Raw genomic sequence first — 21562 nt, 5'->3', positions numbered from 1 at the left:
TCAACGTTTAACTTATTATTTAAATAACATCTTAATACATTCGAATAAGTTAAAATAAGTAATGGAGAGTAATGAAGAACTCTCCTTGCAATCTAAAAAAATCCACAGGACCTTAAAATATGTCAAATCAGACTTATTTAGAGGTGCAAATGAGTCAAGTCTCTCATGAACCGCTTGATTAAAATTAGACTCGAGTTTGGATTTGACCGAGCTTGAGCCAACTTGATTAGAAATCAAGTCGAGTTTAAGCCTAATTATTACTGGCTCGTCTAGCCAAACGAGCCAATAATACTAAAAATTTTTTGAGCTGAGCACATAATTACATGTAGAGCTCGAGCTCAACGTTACAAGCTCGAGCTCAAGTCGAGCTAGTAAAAATTGAGTTGAGCCGAGCTCAGCTCGACTCGATTTGTTTACAACTTTAAACCTGTGTAAGTCTATCAGTGAGTTTCAACCATATCTGGCGCACAGGATTTATAGTTTCACTGATTCTTCGAATAACATTTTAACATATTTGATGAAGTCAAAATAAACAATAGAAGACACCATTGGACTGGTCAAGATCCACTAATGAATTTAGATAGATCCAATTAAACCATTTAAGATCCTATGAATTTCTAAGAATATAAAAAATCTAATAATATCCTCCATTATTTATTTTCAACTTAATCGGAAGTAGTAAAATATTATTAAAAGAATCAACTAAATTCTATACATTCTGATAGGGTCAAAGAGAGGTGGGAAGAATAGAAAATTATGTAATATAATATGTTTTTGATCAATTCGCAAACTGCTTACGCCCTTTACTAAATTGACGATTCTTATCACCATTTTCTTTTAAATTCCTGTAATATTTAATTCTTGTTTTCATATATTCTTTTAAATTCTTGTAATATTCCATCTAGCTTATTTATTTACTTGGAAATAAATTTTCTTTTGTTGGCATAGTGGAAGTTCTTTTGAATCATTCTACATCATTTAGCGTGTTACTTATTAGGACTGTTAGTTCATAATCAAAATCATCTATACCTATTTATTGTTCAAACATCTTTATGTTCTTCACCAGAAGGACAACTATTATCCAGAAAGAGACCAATAATTATAGTTTTCTAGCATGATTTTTTTATCACACTTATTAAAATCTTTGGTCGGAATCAATTTTATTAGCTTAATTTGAATGCTATTGCAAATAAGATGCATTTTTTTTTTAAAAAAAATATATATTGCACTTGCAATGGCCATCTAATTTTTCTCAAAGGATTTTTTAACCTTTTCTTTTCTTTTCATTTTGAACAATTTAGTTACAATAATTTATTTAACTTGAATTGAATACACCCTGATATTATACAACAAAGGAATCAGAGAACACTTCCTCCAAAATAGCATTTAGAATAACATCTACTAAATTGTATGGCTGCAGACGGTCACAATGAAGTATAACAGGCAACAATTACAATAAATTTGAGCGCCGAAATAGACGGCAACGGGCTTCAGTGATGGGTGATGGAGACTACCGATGTTGAGGAAAGACGCAACAGCAAATTTCTGCATATTTCACTGAGCGCGAACACAAGCGTAATGATTCAACAAGTGCCACATCTTCTGATGGAGGGATTGTTACAGAGATGATCCAGCTAAACATGAAACAAAATCAAACAACCCAAGGCTCTTTATGAGACCGTCCGCGAAGAGGCCAATGAACATAAGCAATTTTCGAAAAAAGAAGAAATCACGGCCAATGATATTGCTACAAAACAATCAAAGCGGATGTTCCATTTGAACGGCGACCTTCTACAATTTACACAAACATTTCTAAAAAGGATCGAATTTGAAAAGATTTTTTTTTTTCATTTGAAGTATATGGTGATCAGAGTCCTGGCTTGATCTCCTCAAAGGAGACAAAAAAAGCGCTCAGCATGTTCAAAGTCGATCATCTGGGGAAAGGCTCATCATCTCATCATAATCTACTGATTATTTGGACATCGGATAAAAACATTTTTTTTTTTTAAAAAAAAGAGATAGATTAGGAAGTGAGATCAGAATCCTGGCTTGGTTTTTCTACTCAAAATAGAGCAGAAAAGATTAAGACGCTCACTGTGTTCACAGTCGATCATTTGGGGAAAGGATCATCACATCAAATAGACCGCTTCCATCGATCTTCCATATTAACAAACAGAAAAAAATATGACGAATATCTAAATCCAAAAAAGCAACGAAATTTTCGCACCTGAAAGACGAAATTTCGCTTGATGACAAATACGAAAACGAAGGCTGCAAAGCCGGGAGCCCTAATTTGTAGAACAACTTAGAACACAAAATCGAGTTGAGCGAGTATAACAATGGATTAAGTAGGTATTTATAGAGGGAACAAGAAACCCTAGCACTGATTATAAAGCGGAACAACGGCTTGCTATTAGTCCGATAGAAAGCAGATTTGTATTGAGGCGGCGAAGCTTAAAATATGGGCTCCATGGGCTGCAACTGAGGACAAAATGGCCCAATAGATCTCAGGTCCATTATACTAGTAGGTACGGTAACTTCACCGGTGGTCCGACAAGGAATTGGAAATGGAACGCCATCTCAAAGTTGTTTCCCGCCTTCGCATTCCCGCCATTTCCATGTTAGGGTTTCAATCTCTGAATCCCGTCCATCGAATCGCCTGGTAGGTTTTCGATCTCGGCGTTCTCTACCGGATCTCTACTGATCCACCGACCTCGACGATGCACATCAAGGAGATATGCCTCGAGGGGTTTAAGTCTTACGCCACACGTACGGTGGTCTCCGGCTTCGACCCTTTTTTCAATGCCATCACAGGTCTCAACGGTTCCGGGAAGTCCAATATCCTTGATTCCATCTGTTTCGTCCTCGGCATCACCAATCTCCAGCAGGTACGGGCCAGCAACCTCCAGGAACTCGTCTACAAGCAGGGCCAGGCAGGCATCACGAAGGCCACCGTTTCCATTGTTTTTGATAATTCCGATAGGTCTCGAAGCCCGCTAGGCTATGAGGACTCCTCGGAGATCACTGTCACTCGACAGGTTCGTTGAGTCCTTTCGTGCATCTTGAGCTTGGTTTATGCAATCCTACAAACTGTAAAATATGGGCGCTTGAAGCAGCCATCGTGCCCCTTAATATTCTGTAAAATCCATTGTTGACACAGTGGATGTGTAGGTAAGAAAAGCAAAATCCTAATGGCGGCTAGTGCCGTTTATGGCCTAAATTCTTCTCTTCATCAGCTTTAGGAAACTACTGCCTTCCTTTATGTCGGACGCAGGGGGAGCAGGATGAACCTGCCCATCCCATCAGGACGCCAACAAGGGAGCAGTGGTTGTGACTATTAGATGATTAGTTAGAAGGAAGTTTATGATATTCTACAAGAAACTATTAGATTTCCAATTTTTTTATCTACTTTAAGTTCTGTAATTGTCTTGCAGAATTCTACCCAACCCTGACCCTCCTAACATTTAGAGTTTCTATATAATTCTAATTGTTTAATCCATTTTTAATTTATTAAATAAATTGATTTGACTATTTGTAATGGTGGTGGGGCGAGGCAAGCTGCACATAGGTGGCGATGTTGGCAGGTGTTCAGGTGTATATTTGTGGGGAGTGTATGGGAGTCCCAATCTCCGCTCAACCCCACTATCACTAGTATTGTTTTGGTGATATTCATTGACTTCTATATCAAATTTCATTCATCAACTTTGAGTTTTTTTTCCAAACTGTGGAAAGTGTTTTATATGAACTTTATCTTCTAGTTATCTGATTCCCTGAATGAATGATCACAAGCGTGGTCAATAATGATGTACATTGGTTGATTGCAATCTAGTACTTATCACTTTCATGTAACCTTTATCTCATGAGTAAATGTATTTTTGTAACAGATTGTGGTTGGAGGCAGGAATAAGTACCTCATCAATGGACATCTTGCCCAGCCTTCTCGTGTTCAGACACTTTTTCATTCTGTACAGCTTAATGTTAACAACCCACATTTTTTGATAATGCAAGGTAGAATCACAAAAGTCCTGAATATGAAGCCCCCTGAGATTTTATCAATGTTAGAAGAAGCTGCTGGTACACGAATGTATGAAATGAAAAAAGAGTCAGCCTTAAAGACACTTGAGAAGAAGCAAAGCAAAGTAGATGAGATAGATAAGCTTCTTGACCAAGAGATTCTTCCTGCACTTGAGAAGCTCAGAAAAGAAAGGATGCAGTATATGCAGTGGGTCAATGGCAATGCCGAATTGGACTGTCTCAAGAGGTTCTGCATTGCTTATGAGTTTGTTCAAGCAGAAAAAATACGAAATAGTGCTTCCCACGAGATGGATCGGGTTAAGAGGGGGATAGTTGAGCTGGATGAAGTTACTAATAGATTGAAACTTGAGATTCAGGAAATGGAGAACACAATATCCTCCTTGATTGCTGATAAAGAAGCAAAATTAGGTGGCGAAATGAAAGATTTATCTAAGAAGGTGGATACTCTTTCTCGAGATCTTGTGAAAGAAACTTCGGCAATGACTAATCTAGAAGAATCTTTGAGAACTGAGAATATGGCTGCAGAAAAGGTGCTGTTTTTATTCAATATTCCAACTCATGATTAATATTCAATATAACATTCTTTTTGTTATCTTATAATTAGGAGTCAACAGTTAGCTGTTAAATCATGATAAATAATAAATATTTCTCTTGTGGTTCTTTTGCTTTTAATAATTTGTGAATGTTACAGTGTTGTTGTTGCATCATTTAATCTTCTGCTATGACTTTCATTGACAGATCAGTTCAAACATTGAAGAAATAAAAAGATCAATAGCTGAGAAGGATTCTGCTGTGAGAAAATCTGAGGATGATGCAGCTGATCTAAAAAAGAAAGTGGAAAATCTTCATAATGAATTGGAAGTGTCAGAGAGAGAATGTGAGGTACTCTTTTCAGTTAATTTTATTTTATTGAACTTATGAATCTATAAAAGGATTGTCCAACATGGATGTTTTCCGACCTAAGTGATGTAGTTATCTTCAGGGTGTTCTTGCTGGCAAGAGCAGTGGAGATGATGAGAAGTGTCTTGAAGATCAACTAAGGGATGCCAAAGCTGCTGTTGGTGATGTTGAATCAGAATTGAAACAGTTGAAGACTAAAATTCTCCATTCTGAAAATGAACTAAAAGAAAAGAAGGGGCAGCTATTAGCAAAATGTGGTGAAGCTGCCACTGTGGAAAATGAGTTAAATAATCGGAAAAAGGATTTGGAGGCAATTAGATCAGCCATAGAATCAATTTCATTTGAAGAAGGCCAGATGGAAGCCCTGCAGAAGGTCTACATAGATATGACATTCCTCATATTAAATTTCCCCTTGTAGTTTGACAAAAATTGTATATCTTCTTTAACTATTATTTTTGTATTTTTGTCATTAGGATCAATCTGCTCAGTTAGAGGCAATTCAAAAGCTTAAGGATGAAATCAGGATTCTTTCAGGACAACTTGCAAACATTCAGTTCACCTACCGTGATCCTGTTAGGAATTTTGATCGATCAAAAGTTAAAGGAGTTGTTGCAGAACTCATTAAAGTGAAAGATGCTTCTGCAATGACTGCCCTAGAGGTTTTTCTTTCTTCATATTTTTGGTGGCTTTGATTCTTTATTTGACAGTTGTTTCTTTGTTAAATATTTTTTTCTTCTGATTTTTATTATTTGGTTTGGAATGGTTTATTGCAGGTTGCGGGTGGAGGCAAGCTATTTAATGTTGTTGTAGACTCTGAAAATACTGGAAAGCAGTTGCTCCAATTTGGAGAGTTGCGGAGAAGGGTGACAATTATTCCCTTGAATAAAATTCAAACTCACATTGTTCCACAAAGAGTTCAACAAGCAGCTGCTAGACTAGTTAGTTTCATTCTATTTGCTATATTTTGTTTTATCACATGATTTTTAACTACTCAATTCTTTGAAGTTATGGTTACTTGTAGGTAGGTGAAGGAAATGCTCAATTAGCTCTTCTCTTGGTTGGGTATGATGATGATGTAAAGGTAAGACACTATGCATGAATGTTGTTTTGTAGTTTCAATTATGTTAGAATTTGTTTTCTTGCATATTTTGTTTTTTATAGTGTCTAATACGTGAAATTTTGATGAATATGGTCAAATGCTCTTTTGTTAAAGACTTAAAGGTAAAACAACACAAGATGGGATATGTTTAGATGGTTTGTTTTGGGAGGACTCAAGGTGATATGTTCAATTCAAAAATAGTTTTGCTTAGCTAGAACTATATGCATTTTGTAAATACTTTTTAGTCGCATCTCCATTAGTTACTACTACTAATTTTCTTTTGTGATATCTCTTTGTATCATGATTGATAATGGTTCAAAACAAACTATAATATTGATAGTTGTTATCATTTGAAGCGAATGGTTGTGCACTATATAAAGAAATGGCCATGGTGATTGCAAATGGTCATTTTTATATTGCTTTATTTAATCTAGTCATTGTCAGGAATAATTGCAAAAATAGGTTTTTGATGTTGATCCCAGGTTGTCACAATGTATTACATGTTTTTATATTCCTATGCTCTGAGATGTTTTTTGCAACTAAAGTGAAATTGACATAGCACCTAAGGTGGGTATAATACCGCTCACCACTGACATGTCTTTTGTGATTGCAGAATGCTATTGCTTATGTGTTCGGATCCACATTTGTTTGCCAGAGTACAGATGCTGCAAAGGAGGTATTTGGGTGTCATTGTTATTATATTATTATTATTATGTCATTCAATCTACAAGTTTTTGTTGTTCGAGGAAATTCTCTTTTTTACCTCTCAATAATTAAGCAAGTTTTAAAGTTTCAACATTTTATATATATATATATATATATAGTGTTATGATCTGCTGGGCTCCCACAGTAGATCACCTCTCTCTCTTTCTATATATATATGTATATATTGGATTGATAATAAGGAAATGCTAAATCATTGGCTGATTCATTTATCTTATTCTACACCTGTAATGGGTTTCCTTTCTTTTGCTGTTAAGGTGTCATTCTATGTCATGTAGCAATATCAAGATTAGGTCCACTGGCACTTCTTTGTGCAAAAAAGAAAATATGCTTGCCAGAATTACCTTATCGTATATTGTGTTGAATTGAATGATCCATCTCATCACTGTAGTTAAATGTTCATGGAGATAGTACTTCCCCACCAAAAGTTGGAAGTTCATTGCACATCCTATGTTAGATGTAAAACAATACATATCAATATATATGAACCCATATTTAAAAGAATCATGATGATTGAATTCCAATTTAATAGGATTGGACACATTTTTATAATTTTGAAAAAGAAAGTTTGTAAAAGTCCAAATCAAACCTATAAGTAGGGTTGGAAAAAATCCCAAAAATCCCGACCCTTCCCGAATCTCATCCCATTTCCGACCCGAAAATATCCCGACTCAACATTTTCCTGATCTGAAGGTTCGGGATTTTTCCCATCCCGATCACTATCGGGAAATTTTTTTCTCCCGACGAATCCCGTCCCGACCCGATTATATTATAATATTATTTTTTATATTAAAAATATTATTTTTTATATTATTATTTTTTTATATTTTAAGCATCTAACCATTATGTTTATTTTTTTTGTCTCTTCATTTTTCTCATACTTCATCATAATTTTGTTTCTAAATAATTTATTGGCAATGTGTGAAGAAGATAATCAATTAGTTTGTTTTAGCATATGAAAATTGATAAAATGATATAAAGAATAATTTTTGTGATCTTTTTTTTTGTAGGTTGAATCCAAGCATTTCTAAGGACTAAGGTCATCATATCATCAATTCATTATTGATACAATGGCTGACATGATAACTTTTATTTTTGGATTTTCTTGTATTAGGTATAAAGTATAAACTAAGTAGTAGTTTTAGTTTTTTTTTTTTGATTAGTTTTAATATATTTATGATGTCCTAGGAAGATATTTTAGTTTTTAATGGTTATGTACCACGAAATCGTTTTAATTTATTTGTATTATACTAAAAAATTGTTTGAGTCTCCATAGATTTTTTTTTTTAAAAAATATTTTTCGGTATATTCTTACGGGTCCTTACCCAATCCCGAGTATTCGGGATCCCGAACATTCAGGTCCCGACACTTTTCGGGTATGGGATCGGGAGAAAAAAAAAATTTCCAATTCTTATCAGGACTGGTATTGGATAAGGGGGTTACGGGACGGGTCCCGACCCGATCCCACCCCTCCCTATAAGAATAAAATATGAACCTTTTAAATTAAATTTGATCCGTTGGAAGGTAAACCCGACTTATTATGAAGAATTTAAAGGTGATATATTTTGTTACATGATAAAAATAGATAGGGTGGGGAGGATGGCCATCTCATAGTGGACGACAACAAATAATACCAAATCTCATTAAGTGGAGACCTGGGGTGAAAAGTGAGGATTGAGTCGACAAATCTTGTTGTATTGTGACTAGGATTCAATGTATGAGGGTGAGTATCATCATGTCAAATCACCTTCCTCTTTTTCCATGTACTATCAATTTGTATCATGTTGTGTAAACTTTTTTTTTTGTATCAATATATAGTTATAAAATAATATAAAACTATTTAATATTTTTAAAGATGATTTTATATGGTCTAAAGTTAATTAATTTCTTTAAATAATTAAGTTATATGGCACAAAAAGTTATTATTTTTTTGAAAATTCACTAAACATGTTAGGTCATGTCCTATTACTTTCAACTTTCTGAATTTATCTTTGTTAATCATGTTTTGGTTTAAGTTGGGTTGTGTTTTGTCTAATACTAATAGCCCTATTCTTATAATCTTTCACTTTCTCTCGTTTACCATGTTGATGTCATCAATACTTGAAATTGAAATTTGTGTGATGATTGTTAATTGTTCGAGTCACTTGAAGATGATCTATTATGTTTTTTGTTTCATTCCAACATTTTGTTTCAATCCTAAATGAAATGAAATAGTCGTTATCTATTAATTGTTTCTCTTTTCACTTGAATTTTTGGAAAAGATTATGAAACATTTCCATAAAACAAACTCTTAGTTATATTAAAGCTTTTCTTCTAAAAAGTTGAATGGGTGTGACATAAGTGAAGTGAAATTTTTTAAGTATGATCAACCCCGGTTAGGATATTTTCAATTTCCTCCAACTTTGGGGTTAGAGCTTTTACTTCACTCTCCATTCTCTGGATTGGAGTTTCTACTTCACCCTTCAACCTTGGGGTTGTTTCATGTTAAGCTTTTTGAATGGAGTTCATAAGCCCATTTTACTGATCTAGGATGATGCTTTCTATTTGTCAATTTTGGGCTTATACTTATTTTCCACTCCATTCTTCCAAGCAAACACAAGTGCCTTAATTAATTTCTATTTGTCAATGTTGGGTGTGCATGTCGAGGTAACTCAATGCTTTTTGCGTATGATGTTGATCTTTTAACTTGGATGCCAATAGTCAGATTCACTCTTGCGGAATATAGGACATCGGTCTATGAACTTTTGATCTTAAGATTGGAACATAGGACTGTAAAATTCTAAAATTTTATAAATTTTCTTAAACTGAGTATGTTAACATTTCAAACAGCTAGCATAACCGCATAAGTTGTTCACAGATCACTATCCATCAACTAGCAAGCATCAATTTCAAAATTGTCAAATAGCATAAAATATTCAGCAACAATCAATTATAATTTAAAAGTCATCTGTGGCATCATCAACATCCTCATAATCATCTTCTGTTCTTGCTTCTTCTAGCAAGCAAACACAAGTGCCTTTATGCTTTGAAATGCATTTGTGATAAAATCCATCAATTTTGTGGGAGTTTGTATTTCTCTACTAATCAGCAAAAATTCCTGCACCATTAAGACTTGGCAGTCAGGAGTTTTGGTGTTCTCTAATAGGACAATGTTGCATATGAATGACCATTTGCTGCATATACCATAAGAAGACTCGTGTGGCTATACTCTTTTAATTGCTTCATTTATTTGAAACAAAACCCATTTTATTTGAAGTTCATTATTCCTGATCATCTTGTTAGATATGAGAAAACATGCATCATTTTTTCAGTTCTTTTCATTTTATATTGCACAGCTTGAATATTTCAGAATTAAATATGCTCACACATGCGATACATGCAATGTGGACTTCCAACTGTGCTTTTGATAATTGTTTTTCATATCAATTGTCTTTCATTTTTTTTTAAAATTACAATAAGTTTACAACTTGATTTTAGTAGTGGCTTCTCTTGAAGTGCAGCCGAGCCTTAACCCTCAGTGCTTTCTGTACAACCTTGTTACCTTTCCTTCCATACATACTTCCAATATATTGTGTAGTATACAACAACAGCAACCAAGCCTTATCCCACTAGGTGGAGAATTTATTGTGTAGTATAGGATACTTAATTCTATGAGCCATTCTCTGAAAGTAAGTGTTGTTTGCAAAATTATAGGATTTTTATGCTTTGCATCATTTCTATAGGTTGCCTTTAATCGGGAAATTAATACTCCTAGTGTGACTTTAGAAGGTGACATTTTTCAGCCAAGTGGTCTTTTAACTGGTGGAAGTCGCAGGTGTGTTATCTTGTTTATGACAGCCTAGCTGCTTTCCACCATACTAATTTTGTAGTTATGTTGTTATTCCTTTAGAGGTGGAGGTGAATTGTTGAAACAACTTAATACATTAGCTGAAGCTGAATCACAACTCAACATTCACAAGAGAAGGTTGGAGGAAATTGAAAAAAAGGTTGGATATTTTTCTGGTTTAGTTTGTACCTGAATTTTTAAAATTTATATTTCTCAATTATATATTTCTTAGTTGTTAGATTAATATCATGTATTCTTGGTTGGAAAGATAATCAAAGCTATTAATTCATTTGACACTATTGCCTGATTATAACTAGGAAATGAATAGGATATTTTGTGAACAAATTTGATACTTAGCTCGATAAAAGCTATTTATGTTTGTTCACCATAAGAATATATAAACTAAAAAAAGGTTTTAATACCTATTAGCTCAATTTGTTAACTAACAAAACTTGTTAAACACTCGTGAATAAACTTGTATACAAAATGGTTTAGTAATTTTCTCGTTTCTTTAATTTCTATTCAAATAATTAAGCAATATAACTTATATATTAATGATACTATTTGTCTCTATTAAACCACACATGAACAAACGTAAAGCCTGATAAAAGTTTTTTTATATTTGTTCAATATAAAATATATAAACTAAAAAGAAGGTTTTACTTTCTATTCCTAACTTTTCCTATAGTTTGCATGACAGTCGTGCTTTTACTTTCTGTTCTTAATTGCATATGCATAAATTCCGTGTATCTAAATGAATCCTAGTCTTAGCAATTAAAATTGCTACATACTTTGATTAGGTGCAGATCCAGTTGACTATAAAAGGTCAACATGCCCTCAGCCCATTGTTTTCTAACTTCTAATCCTTTTATTGAGGTTCCAGATTGCTGCTCTTATGCCTTTACAAAAGGAGTTTATGCAACTGAAGTCTCAACTTGAATTGAAATCCTATGATCTTTCACTTTTTGAGAGCAGAGCTCAGCAGAATGAGCACCATAAGGTTGCTTCTCTCTTTTTGAGTGATTGCTTTTTGTTCTCCTGAATGTTGATTTTCTTTTGATCAGGTTATCTATAGAAAAATGGTTTTATATACTTTTTAAGTGCTGCTAAATTTGTTTGGCTTTCATATTTAGTTAGGTGAGCTTGTGAAAAAGATAGAACAAGAACTGCAAGAGGCAAAAATAACAATAAAAGAAAAGCAGCTTCAATATAAGAATTCTGTTTTGGCTGTTTCAACACTCGAAAAATCAATAAAAGAAAATGGAAACCAGCGAGAGACCAGACTGAAGAATTTGGATAAGAAGATTAAGTCACTGAAATCTGATATGCAGTCAGCTCAAAAACAACTCAAGGTGGCTTATTTCTCTGTTCTTAATACCAGCAGTTTCTCACTTATTTATACATTTTGTTACACTATCCTTCTTTATACATTTTGCTAGTCTTTACAAGTACTCATTTGTTTGTGTTTTTGTAATGCTACTCAAATGGTGTTTGAGGCAGGCCATTGTGATTCTTATATTTTTTGTCATCATATCATCACTTTTATCATGCTTAAGTTATAATGAAATTAACCAATGATAATTTGAATAATCTGACTTCATGAGTATTTATGGAGTGAATTTGAAATTTATATTGACATTTCTCTAAGTTTTTGAACTCAAATAATGCTCGCGGGAGCAATATTGTCATGATTATCTCTAGATTTTTGCTCCATGTAGGGCATTGCAATATTTATTCATGTTCATAGTTAGGTCAAACACTAAGCATGGTTTCCTTGTGAATAAAATATATCATATAATTTTTGATAGCACACAATGGGCGCCATTTATTGCAAGTAACTAGTTAATGTTTAGTTTTACATAACTTTTGCACGTCTAGAAAAACTGTGGTGAAGAAGCTGTTATGAGAAAGTTGTTAAAATCAGTGATGAATTTGGTAAATGGATGAAGTAAACATTTGATATAGTAATAATGTAGTGCTTTGAGATAATGATTAATGACGTCTTTAACCATATTATTTATTCTCTTATTTTTTATTATTAAATAAATTACATTTCATATGTTCAATTTTTAAGTAAAGCATAACTTAAAACATTATTTTTTTTTAGAGTTTTCTCCATAATTAGAGCTTTGAGCTGAATCTATATACGCTTATCAATTAACATTATATCAATTACTAAAATCATACACGAGATTTATCTTAAATATGATTCTTCTGGTGATTCTTTAAAGTCTTTATAGTCATATTTTCTATAAAGTGTTCATCAATCATATTTTTGTATACCATCAGGATGAACTTATATTATATACAGCTAATATAGCATAAATCTCTACATTTACTTTGCCTATCTTTAACAATAAGATAAGTCCTTGTCTGGCTTTCTCCCTATTTTTACTTTCTAGATTGTCATATTATCACATTTTTCAAACTTTTCTATGATTATATATTTTTATCCTCAATTTTGCCTTCTTCGTTCTTGATCAAATTCTCCTTCTTTCTATAAGTTTCACATGTTGAAACTTATCTTGTTTAAAATAATAGTTAACTTTTCATACAGTTCATTCTCTGGTATGCTTATATATTTTTATCCTCAATTTTACCTACTCTGCACGTGGTCAAATTCTTCCTCTGTCTATAATTTTTCCATATAGAAACTTACCTTTAAACTAATAACTTTTCATACTTTACACCACCGCCAATTACTTTATAGATTACACTTCAACATTTAATCCTGCCATATTTGTAATTCTATTTGCTATTAAAGTCCACGTGACATATATATTATCAAACTCTTCATTTAGAAATTCTTTGTTTATATTCTCATGAAAACTCTTGCATTATTGTCCTTAAAGTTTAACCATCTAGTTCTAAAAATTAGGCAATTCTTTTCTTACAATTTGTAAAAGTTGTTGATGTTGATTAGTTAGCATTCCTTAGGTGTTATCTTATAATTCTTACTCATTATTTGATTTAACTTCTATCTACCAATTCTTATCCTTTATTTAAAATTATTCTTGTATTTCGAGTTGCAGACTTAATGCTAGTAATAATGAACTAGCTTCTTTATCAATATTGCTTATAATACAAAAAACATATGATATTTTGCATTATATCTGAGCGCTAATATGATGGGTCAATTCTAGGAAGCCTCCTATTTCACCATTTGTATGTCAAGGTTAGCTTTACAACAAATACAATATTAGTTAAAATCAAGGTCATAGGTCTTACAAAATTTTGAAATTCATTGTTACAGCCCTTGACCTTTGTATTCGAGCTTGGGATTGCCATTGGTGTTTTTTTCCAAAATATATTATCATTAATATTAAAATGTGTGATATTAATTTATGTAATTTACAACTGAAAATCAATATTAATTATTATTGATAATAGACTTCAATTGTTATTTGTACTAATTTATGAGAAGTATGGCCTCATATTATGTGTAATGTACTCTTCAACTAGCCGTCCAAGTTATTTACGAGTGGGGACATGCAATATAAATTTTTAAATAGCGAAAGGTAAAAGTGTCTTATATTGACTGAAAAATTTTCTTTTAATCCAACCTAATTTATTTGTTTCTGTGCATTTCATTTTGTTCTGATGTGGTTGCTTAATATTTTGTTTTGGAATGGAGCCTATGGGCATACCGGCTTATTATCTTAACTATGTTTTACATAAATTTTGCTGTAATATGCTAGGTTCACGAAAGTGAAAAGGAGAAGATTATCATGGAGAAAGAAACAATTGTACAAGAGCTTGTTATGTTGGAGAGCCAATTTGTTTCTTCAGAAACTCAAATTAACACTCTTACTAAAGATCTGGATGAACGAAAAAGCAAGGTAATTCGTAATTGACGTGAACCTCATGTTCACTATGTTGTTATTTGTGGTTATCTACTGTGGTCCGTGTAGGTATGCTCCATCAAGATGGACTATGATCAAGCAGAGTCTAAGTTGAATGAAAGCCGCTCAAATTTGAGAGAATGCGATACACATATAACTAGGATGACTGCAGATCAACAAAAATTACAACAGAAACTTAGTGATTCTGCAGTAGAGAGAAAGAAGATGGAAAATGAGGTACTTCATTGGAGTTGCGTGCTTCTTTCTACGCTGGTGTGGAAGCTTGATTTTATTTGTACTTATCTCAAATCTAGGTGAAGCGCATGGAGCTAGAACAGAAAGATTGTTCTTTGAAAGTTGACAAGCTACTTGAGAAACATGGTTGGATTGCTGCTGAGAAACAATTATTTGGGAAAAGTGGAACTGACTATGATTTTTCAGCTCGTGACCCAAGTAAATCGAGGGAGGAACTGGAGAAACTGCAGGCTGAACAATCTGGGTGAGTATTCTCTCTCGATACATTCAAATAGTGTCCAATAAATCTTTAATCTCTGGCTAATTTCCTTTTATCATTGATAGGCTTGAGAAGAGGGTTAACAAAAAGGTGATGGCAATGTTTGAGAAAGCAGAAGATGAGTACAATGATCTGATTTCAAAGAAAAATATTATAGAGGTACGTACCAATTTTGAAACTAACTCTTTCTCTGTAATTCTTTCCTTATGTAAATTGGTAGGTTTACTGGCTAATTTTTCCTGTCATGTTAGAATGACAAGTCAAAAATCAAGAAAGTGATTGAAGAGTTAGATGAAAAAAAGAAGGAAACTCTGAAAGTAACTTGGGTCAAAGTAAACAAGTGAGTAACCAACCTTTATCTGCTCTTTGGCATCCTTCGTTTGAGATTGCTATTTCGCTGTCATTCTAAGATTGTCCTACATTTATAATCTCGTCTTGTTCCTTCATGTTGTGCCTGAATAAAGTTTCAAATCGTTTGCACAGGGATTTTGGGTCAATTTTTAGTACGCTTTTACCTGGAACGATGGCTAAGCTTGAACCTCCGGAAGGTTGCAATTTCTTAGATGGGTTGGAGGTTCGTGTTGCATTTGGTACTGTTTGGAAACAGTCTCTGTCAGAATTAAGCGGGGGACAACGTTCTCTTCTTGCACTTTCTCTGATTTTGGCGTTGCTTCTTTTCAAACCAGCACCTATCTATATACTTGATGAGGTACTAATAGTTTCCTTAAGTGCATACCTCAGTTATTATATCCATGGACTTATATTATATATAGATCATTTCTCACATGTGACTTTTCTGCTTGCTGATAATATCTCGTTTCTAATCACTAATCAGTTTGTGCCTGAAGGGTTTTTAGACTAGGAATAAGTCAATACTTTTCACATGATAGTTTGAACTTCAGATTTCAGAATATTCATTTTCATGTGCCTTCTTACTTGTATATGCCAGCTAGTGGTACTAAAAACAGTGAAACACATAACTGCTTAGAGCAATATTAGTAAATGCAACACTGAAAGTCAACTATTGAAGCTCTTAATAATAGAAACTTCATGAGCTCTATACTTTCATCTGTGCTTGGCTGAATTGGCCAAATGGTTTGATCACCTTATTAGAGTCATCATGTTCATTTTTGCCACTAGGTATTTGGCTCTCGTGTAATCATCAACTTTATTTGTGACCAAAGATGACTCATTTAACATTGTAACCTGCTTTTGTGACTTAACAATAATTGAGAATTAAAAGTCTCATCATATTTATCATATTGATACCCAAAACTATAATAAGCATGAAACTGATGGTGACTTAGAAGGCAGTCTTATTAAAGTAATCTTTTATTCCACTTTTCAGATGGTATGGTCATCGTTGATCTTTCTTCAATTGTCTTGAGGTTTTGAGTTGACAACGATTTTTCTCTCTCAAAAGCATTTGAGAATGATACTCTACTTGCTCATTTTATTTCAATTCGTAATAGAATAAAATAACAAGAATTTGCACATGGTAATCATGTGAGATATAAACTTATGTATTCTTTTATGAATCTAACATTAACTTCTTTCATTTGTAAAATATTATGAATTAAATATAACATTATATTATTTTACATATTGTAGTATATGAAATTATTTCAAATAAAGTGGATTTCTATTTAAACATAGTTGATTATTCTATCTGACTTTTATGATTTGATATGATTTATGATTCAAAAATTCTCCACAAAATAATTCACAATTAGAAGTCAGTTTGACAACGTTCATACTGAGAATTTAGATATGTTATGTGGACTTGGTTAAGTTGGTTCCTGCTCTGAGTGTTTTATCTCTAGTGTTTAGAATTACGAAATTGCTCAGTTTCAAATCATTTGAAATTCATGAAATTTCTATATTCTTCATCATACATGATTATGCTTACCCCACCTAGTGGGATAAGGTTTGATGGTGGTTATTGTTGTTGTTCATCATACATGATTATGATGGTTAAATCATGTTTGTAATTGGGCATGTGTTCTCATTCACAGGTGGATGCTGCTCTAGATCTTAGTCATACACAAAACATTGGAAGAATGATCAAAGCTCACTTCCCACATTCACAGGTTTTGCTTTCTTAAGTTGTCTGTTTAATGTTTTTCTTTCCTATATATAGCATGATTTAATATTTCAGACCAAATTTTTTGAGAAAATAAAATTTCACCTAGAAAACTGTTTTATTATCTGAAAGCTGTTAGAGTTTAAAATTCAGATTATTTGCAAAAAAAACAACTATGCTGACTTGGGTAGTACTAGTTCACTAACGTTAGGTTGTATCACATTTTAAATGATTTTTCACTTAATTTTTACTTTTTATATTTTTATCCGTAATTAAGGTGTTTTATACAAGAAGAAAATATATTTATTCATGTCATCGTATGAACTCAGCTATTTTGCTGTGCAGTTCATGGTAGTTTCACTGAAAGAAGGCATGTTTAATAATGCAAATGTCTTGTTCCGGACTAAATTTGTTGATGGTGTCTCTACTGTCACTCGAACAGTTGCCTCGAAACAAAGATAGTTCTCTAATCTGTCTTCATGGCTGGTAAATAATCCTACTCTATATGAAAAAAATTCTATTAAGGAATGGTTGAATCTTGTCTTGTTATTTTGCTGGCTTCATTGAGTTCATATTCGATGACATGCTGTTTCTGATCTTTGATGCGTCAGGTACACTACATTTCTAGCTCTGATATGGCAAATTCTAAGGTATTTGAATTTTACTTTGCTTCTTGAGCTTGCTATCACTTGCAACTCTGTATTCATTTGTATCTCTTGCAAAGCTAGTTAGAACAGGCCCTATATCAAAGACTTTTGGGTGTACTAATACTCGTTAACAAGACTTGTTGTTTGCAGTGTTTTTTCCCTTTGTATGTATCATAATTTACCTCTGATTGAATTTGTTAATTATGATGGTTGATTTCACAGCCTTGCATTCACTATTAGACGATGCAAATTCTAAATAATTTACCTCACAGAAACGTTCCTGGTTCATTGAATTTAGATCTGCAAGCACTTTCAACTTAGATATGTACAAGGTCATACTTTTTCCTGTAAGATTGTGTTTACTTGAGTAGCAAGGTGGAAATTGGAGCGGGAGAAAGAAGGGAAAATAGCATGAAACTGATTTGCTTCATATACAATTTTGTAATCCTGTTTTCTTTTTGTCTGATTCAATTTGAAAATTAACAGATTTTAAAGACACTTTCTTAGATTTTAATGATAGCTGCCCATAGAAGTTTATAAAGGATAGGATTTGGCCTATGGATAGAAGAATAAATATGAAGTGGCAAGGGCAGGGAATGTGTTAGGTTGGAGATTATAGTGCTGTTTTTTTATTCTTTAGAATTCATTATTGTTATTATTTTTTTAATCATGATGGTGGAGTTTGAGGCTTGGTGCTTGTCAAGCGTGCAATTGATTATACTCCGAGTGGGCTACTTGTTGATTCATGAGAATGGAGTGGGAAAAGGTGAAAAACGAAAAGGCAAATGGAGTTCCACTCTTTAAATTGATTTCATAGTGTTAGTCCATTAGGTTATGAGGAACGCATGTATATTTATTTATTCATCTGAAATAGAAAAACACGAGAAAAAGAAGTCATCAATTATAATATTCTTCATGGCTGATGCAGCATTAGTCAATATATTCCTTGTTTTGGTGTTGAGATAAAAATAAAAAACAACGGCAAAAACTAGGATTCAGAAAGAGTGTTAGAGGCAAAGTCAGGATTCAGATTGGTTGACAAATAACATTGGCCATAAGTTATTCGTAATATAAGATCCCAATTGAAACCTAGATATGTCATTGGCAGAGCTTTGTAATCCTATCCACATATATTATCCACTTTGGTTTTCTTTTCACAGCTCAAAACTGGTCTGATCCTCAAATTCCAAATTCTGTTCTTGATACACTTTGTTGAATTATATCTCCTTTGATTATTTAAGATCTTGTGAAAATATCATGAGTTCTCTTTTCCTTCTTTAATCTAGCATACCTTGTGTCTTTGTTCCCACTATGTCCTAATCAAAATTTATTCTCTCCGATTTCTGAAGACTCCTTTGCTTCTGTAATTGCATCACTTGAAGAATTTCACCCGACAAGAAAATCCAATTGCTAATCCATGTAAGTACTTTATTAATGCATCACACCCGTGGAAGGAAAACATAAATTAATTTGATAATTAAGAGCCCTCCTGCACTAATAGTCAAAGATAGTGAGAACCAGTACACTTGTCAATTTGAGTTGCTTCTCGAACTAAAAGTGCACGAAAATTAGATTGAATTGCAAATTATGAAGCATTTTGAATAAGTTTCACCTAACGACAACAATATTTGTACAATGTTTCTTTTTCCTAGTTAGTTATGGTGTGGTAAATAATGAAAGTAGAGGTATTTGTTTGATGGTGGGCTCCCCACCTCAAACCCTAAGCCTCTACGTTTGTGACATGCAAATTCCACTACACCCCATTCACTTTAGGACAGTTGTTAGTTTATTTCCCTCTCCATTTGAAAATCCACTCCCCCAGGTGTCCTAAATGCATGGGAGAGCTTCACAGGTAGCTAAGGTGGTAAATTAATAGAGATTTATCATTTAATATCAAAGGTTGAATTTTAAGGTTGGTAGGACGTAATTTCCTACAATTTATATAACTTATTTTCTCATCAATTTGTCTCTTCAGTTATTTTAATTTATTTTCTCCCTATTAATCTTAGGATGAATTGTTAGGGTGCGGGAAACCCATTACTTCACCTTATTACTACTTAATGCATTGGAGCAAGAACAGAAGTTAATGATCATATTCATGTTTAATGAACATAAATACTTAAGATGAGTATAAGATTGGTTATCTTTAATTAGGTTAAACGACAAGGACAATGCTTATTATATTGTCTATTTATCCCTTAATTTTTTTTTATATACTTTTACAAAAATGCCAATGAACGTTTAAAGAATCAATTTACTTTCTCCATAGTCTAATACTTCTTTTAATTTACCATCAAATAAAATTAATTTTACTAATTAATCGATCCATAGATCTTACTCATTAAAATTTGAACGTGACTTAGATTAGATAACAAAAGCCATACCATTTTTCGTACTTCTCTTATATCCAAGAGAAGGATATAAAAATACATTAACCTTCCTAAATGATTTATCAACTTAATAAAATCTATTGAGGAAAATGGAAATGAATTACAAAAGTTTAATGATGAACAAATTAATAGTTTTGAAGTCTAATTAAGGGGGTATTTTGCTTAGAAAGTTATGAAAAGTAAAATCAATTTTTTTCTATATAAAATCAAGCTTTCATTATCATGAGGTTGATTAATTAACGCAACAAAAAGCTTAAGGAGGCAATTATTCCATTAAGTGGAATATTTTTTTGTCTTCTAGTTCAGCGAACAGTTGGCTAAATAAAGACTTCTTTTATATAATTAAATGGATAAGACAAAAAAAGTACCCTTACCAAAAAAGCATGCACTCAAAATTACTCAATTTTTTTTTAATGAAAAAGGAGAGTTTAATCAAGTTAATCACTAACACACAAGGACGGCCTTTTTTTGTTTACTAAGCATTGTTGACCTATTCTTAATGGCTATATCAACACATGCAAAATTTCATTTTGCCACCCAAAAATTGACACCTACAAAATCCTTCCCAAATTTTAAATCATTCAAAAGTTTTCCACTGAAGTTTTTTTTTAAAAAATATATATATATATACGAAAGATATGTTACCAAACTAGACAAATCTTCTATAGTAATAATATATAAGAAGAATAGAGGAGATTTGTTTTACCTTTGCTTTGCATTGCATGCCAATCTTAACTTTTTGAAGGCAAACCCAAGTTGAAACTCTATGCATGGCATGCCCATTCCCCACTAAGCATGGTGGGAGTGGGCTCTCCATAGGCTTGATGGCGACAACAACTAATGGGTTTCCTACGTGCACACATATGTGTGCAATGGTTGGTAAAGGAGCTTTAAGAACAAGGAGGTATTTTTATGTGGGAATGGAATGGTGTTCAATCAATGAGGTAATTTGTCAACGGAACAAGCTAAGGTAGTCCTTTGGGAAATAATATAGTGATGTTGCTCAAAGGGTTGGCGAAACAAAGCTTTTGATCGATCGAGCGAGCAAGAAGTCAAAAGCTTTGAGGTGATGATGATTCAAGTTTGAAGTAAATGTGAGTCAACCATGGATTGATTGGAGATGATGTTACAAGTGTTTTAAGTTTATAGAGCATGTCTATCTAAACCCGTTCGATATGGAGGGAGATAAATATAGATATACATAGGGGTAGCTATTCGAAACTCGATTCGATAAAAATTCGTTTGAGCTTGTTTAATGAGGCTCGTTAAGATAAACAAACAAAACTTAAGTTTCACAATATTCGGCTCGTTAGCTCATGAGCATGTTCGTTAAGCTCATGAATCAACTTTTAAATAAAGAAATAATAATTTTAATATTAAATTTATATATTTTACACTCTACTTATAAAACATATAGACAAATATATTACATTTATTTATTAGAATAAAATTATAAATTTTAATAAGAATATTATAATTTTCTCTAAGTATATAATTTACTTT

General features: G+C 32.8%; 1 protein-coding gene, 1 long non-coding RNA gene, 1 other non-coding gene and 1 pseudogene across 3 annotated transcripts; 1 reads left to right on the top strand and 3 right to left on the bottom strand.

Annotated features, from left to right (window-relative positions):
- Window positions 1-1286: 1286 nt before the first annotated feature.
- LOC121968591 lies at window positions 1287-2424 on the bottom strand. The gene is made up of 2 exons (XR_006108227.1): window positions 2228-2424; window positions 1287-1634 (listed from the first exon to the last, which is right to left on the bottom strand). It is a non-coding gene; the product is annotated as an uncharacterized LOC121968591 (long non-coding RNA).
- LOC121968962 lies at window positions 1863-1959 on the bottom strand. Its single transcript, XR_006108467.1, has one exon. It is a non-coding gene; the product is annotated as a small nucleolar RNA Z103 (small nucleolar RNA).
- Window positions 2032-2139, bottom strand: LOC121968964 (annotated as a pseudogene).
- A 165-nt stretch (window positions 2425-2589) lies between the features above and the next one.
- On the top strand, window positions 2590-17902 carry LOC121967623 (structural maintenance of chromosomes protein 2-1-like). Its single transcript, XM_042517953.1, has 21 exons — window positions 2590-3038; window positions 3885-4565; window positions 4774-4917; window positions 5018-5308; window positions 5409-5594; window positions 5709-5873; window positions 5957-6016; window positions 6648-6710; window positions 10480-10571; window positions 10647-10743; window positions 11467-11583; window positions 11717-11935; window positions 14282-14422; window positions 14495-14662; window positions 14740-14924; window positions 15005-15098; window positions 15191-15279; window positions 15423-15648; window positions 16955-17029; window positions 17368-17508; window positions 17634-17902. Exons 1-20 carry the CDS (start codon window positions 2721-2723, stop codon window positions 17482-17484), a joined length of 3528 nt encoding a protein of 1175 aa, XP_042373887.1. The 5' UTR covers window positions 2590-2720; the 3' UTR covers window positions 17485-17508; window positions 17634-17902.
- The last annotated feature ends 3660 nt before the right edge of the window (window positions 17903-21562 follow it).

The sequence above is a fragment of the Zingiber officinale genome, chromosome 3B (assembly GCF_018446385.1).
Source record: "Zingiber officinale cultivar Zhangliang chromosome 3B, Zo_v1.1, whole genome shotgun sequence".
In the NCBI taxonomy this organism is placed as follows: Eukaryota; Viridiplantae; Streptophyta; class Magnoliopsida; order Zingiberales; family Zingiberaceae; genus Zingiber; species Zingiber officinale.
Note: the sequence above shows the minus strand (reverse complement) of the source record. Positions and strands in the feature narration are given on the sequence as shown.

What these genes read in the sequence shown, in the direction of transcription:
- LOC121967623 (XM_042517953.1), top strand. Translation starts at nt 2,721, where the DNA reads ATGCACATCAAGGAGATATGCCTCGAGGGGTTTAAGTCTTACGCCACA. An exon ending in AGAATATGGCTGCAGAAAAG is followed by an intron (nt 4,566 to 4,773) that starts GTGCTGTTTTTA and finishes TTTCATTGACAG; the next exon opens with ATCAGTTCAAACATTGAAGA. An exon ending in GGTATGATGATGATGTAAAG is followed by an intron (nt 6,017 to 6,647) that starts GTAAGACACTAT and finishes TTGTGATTGCAG; the next exon opens with AATGCTATTGCTTATGTGTT.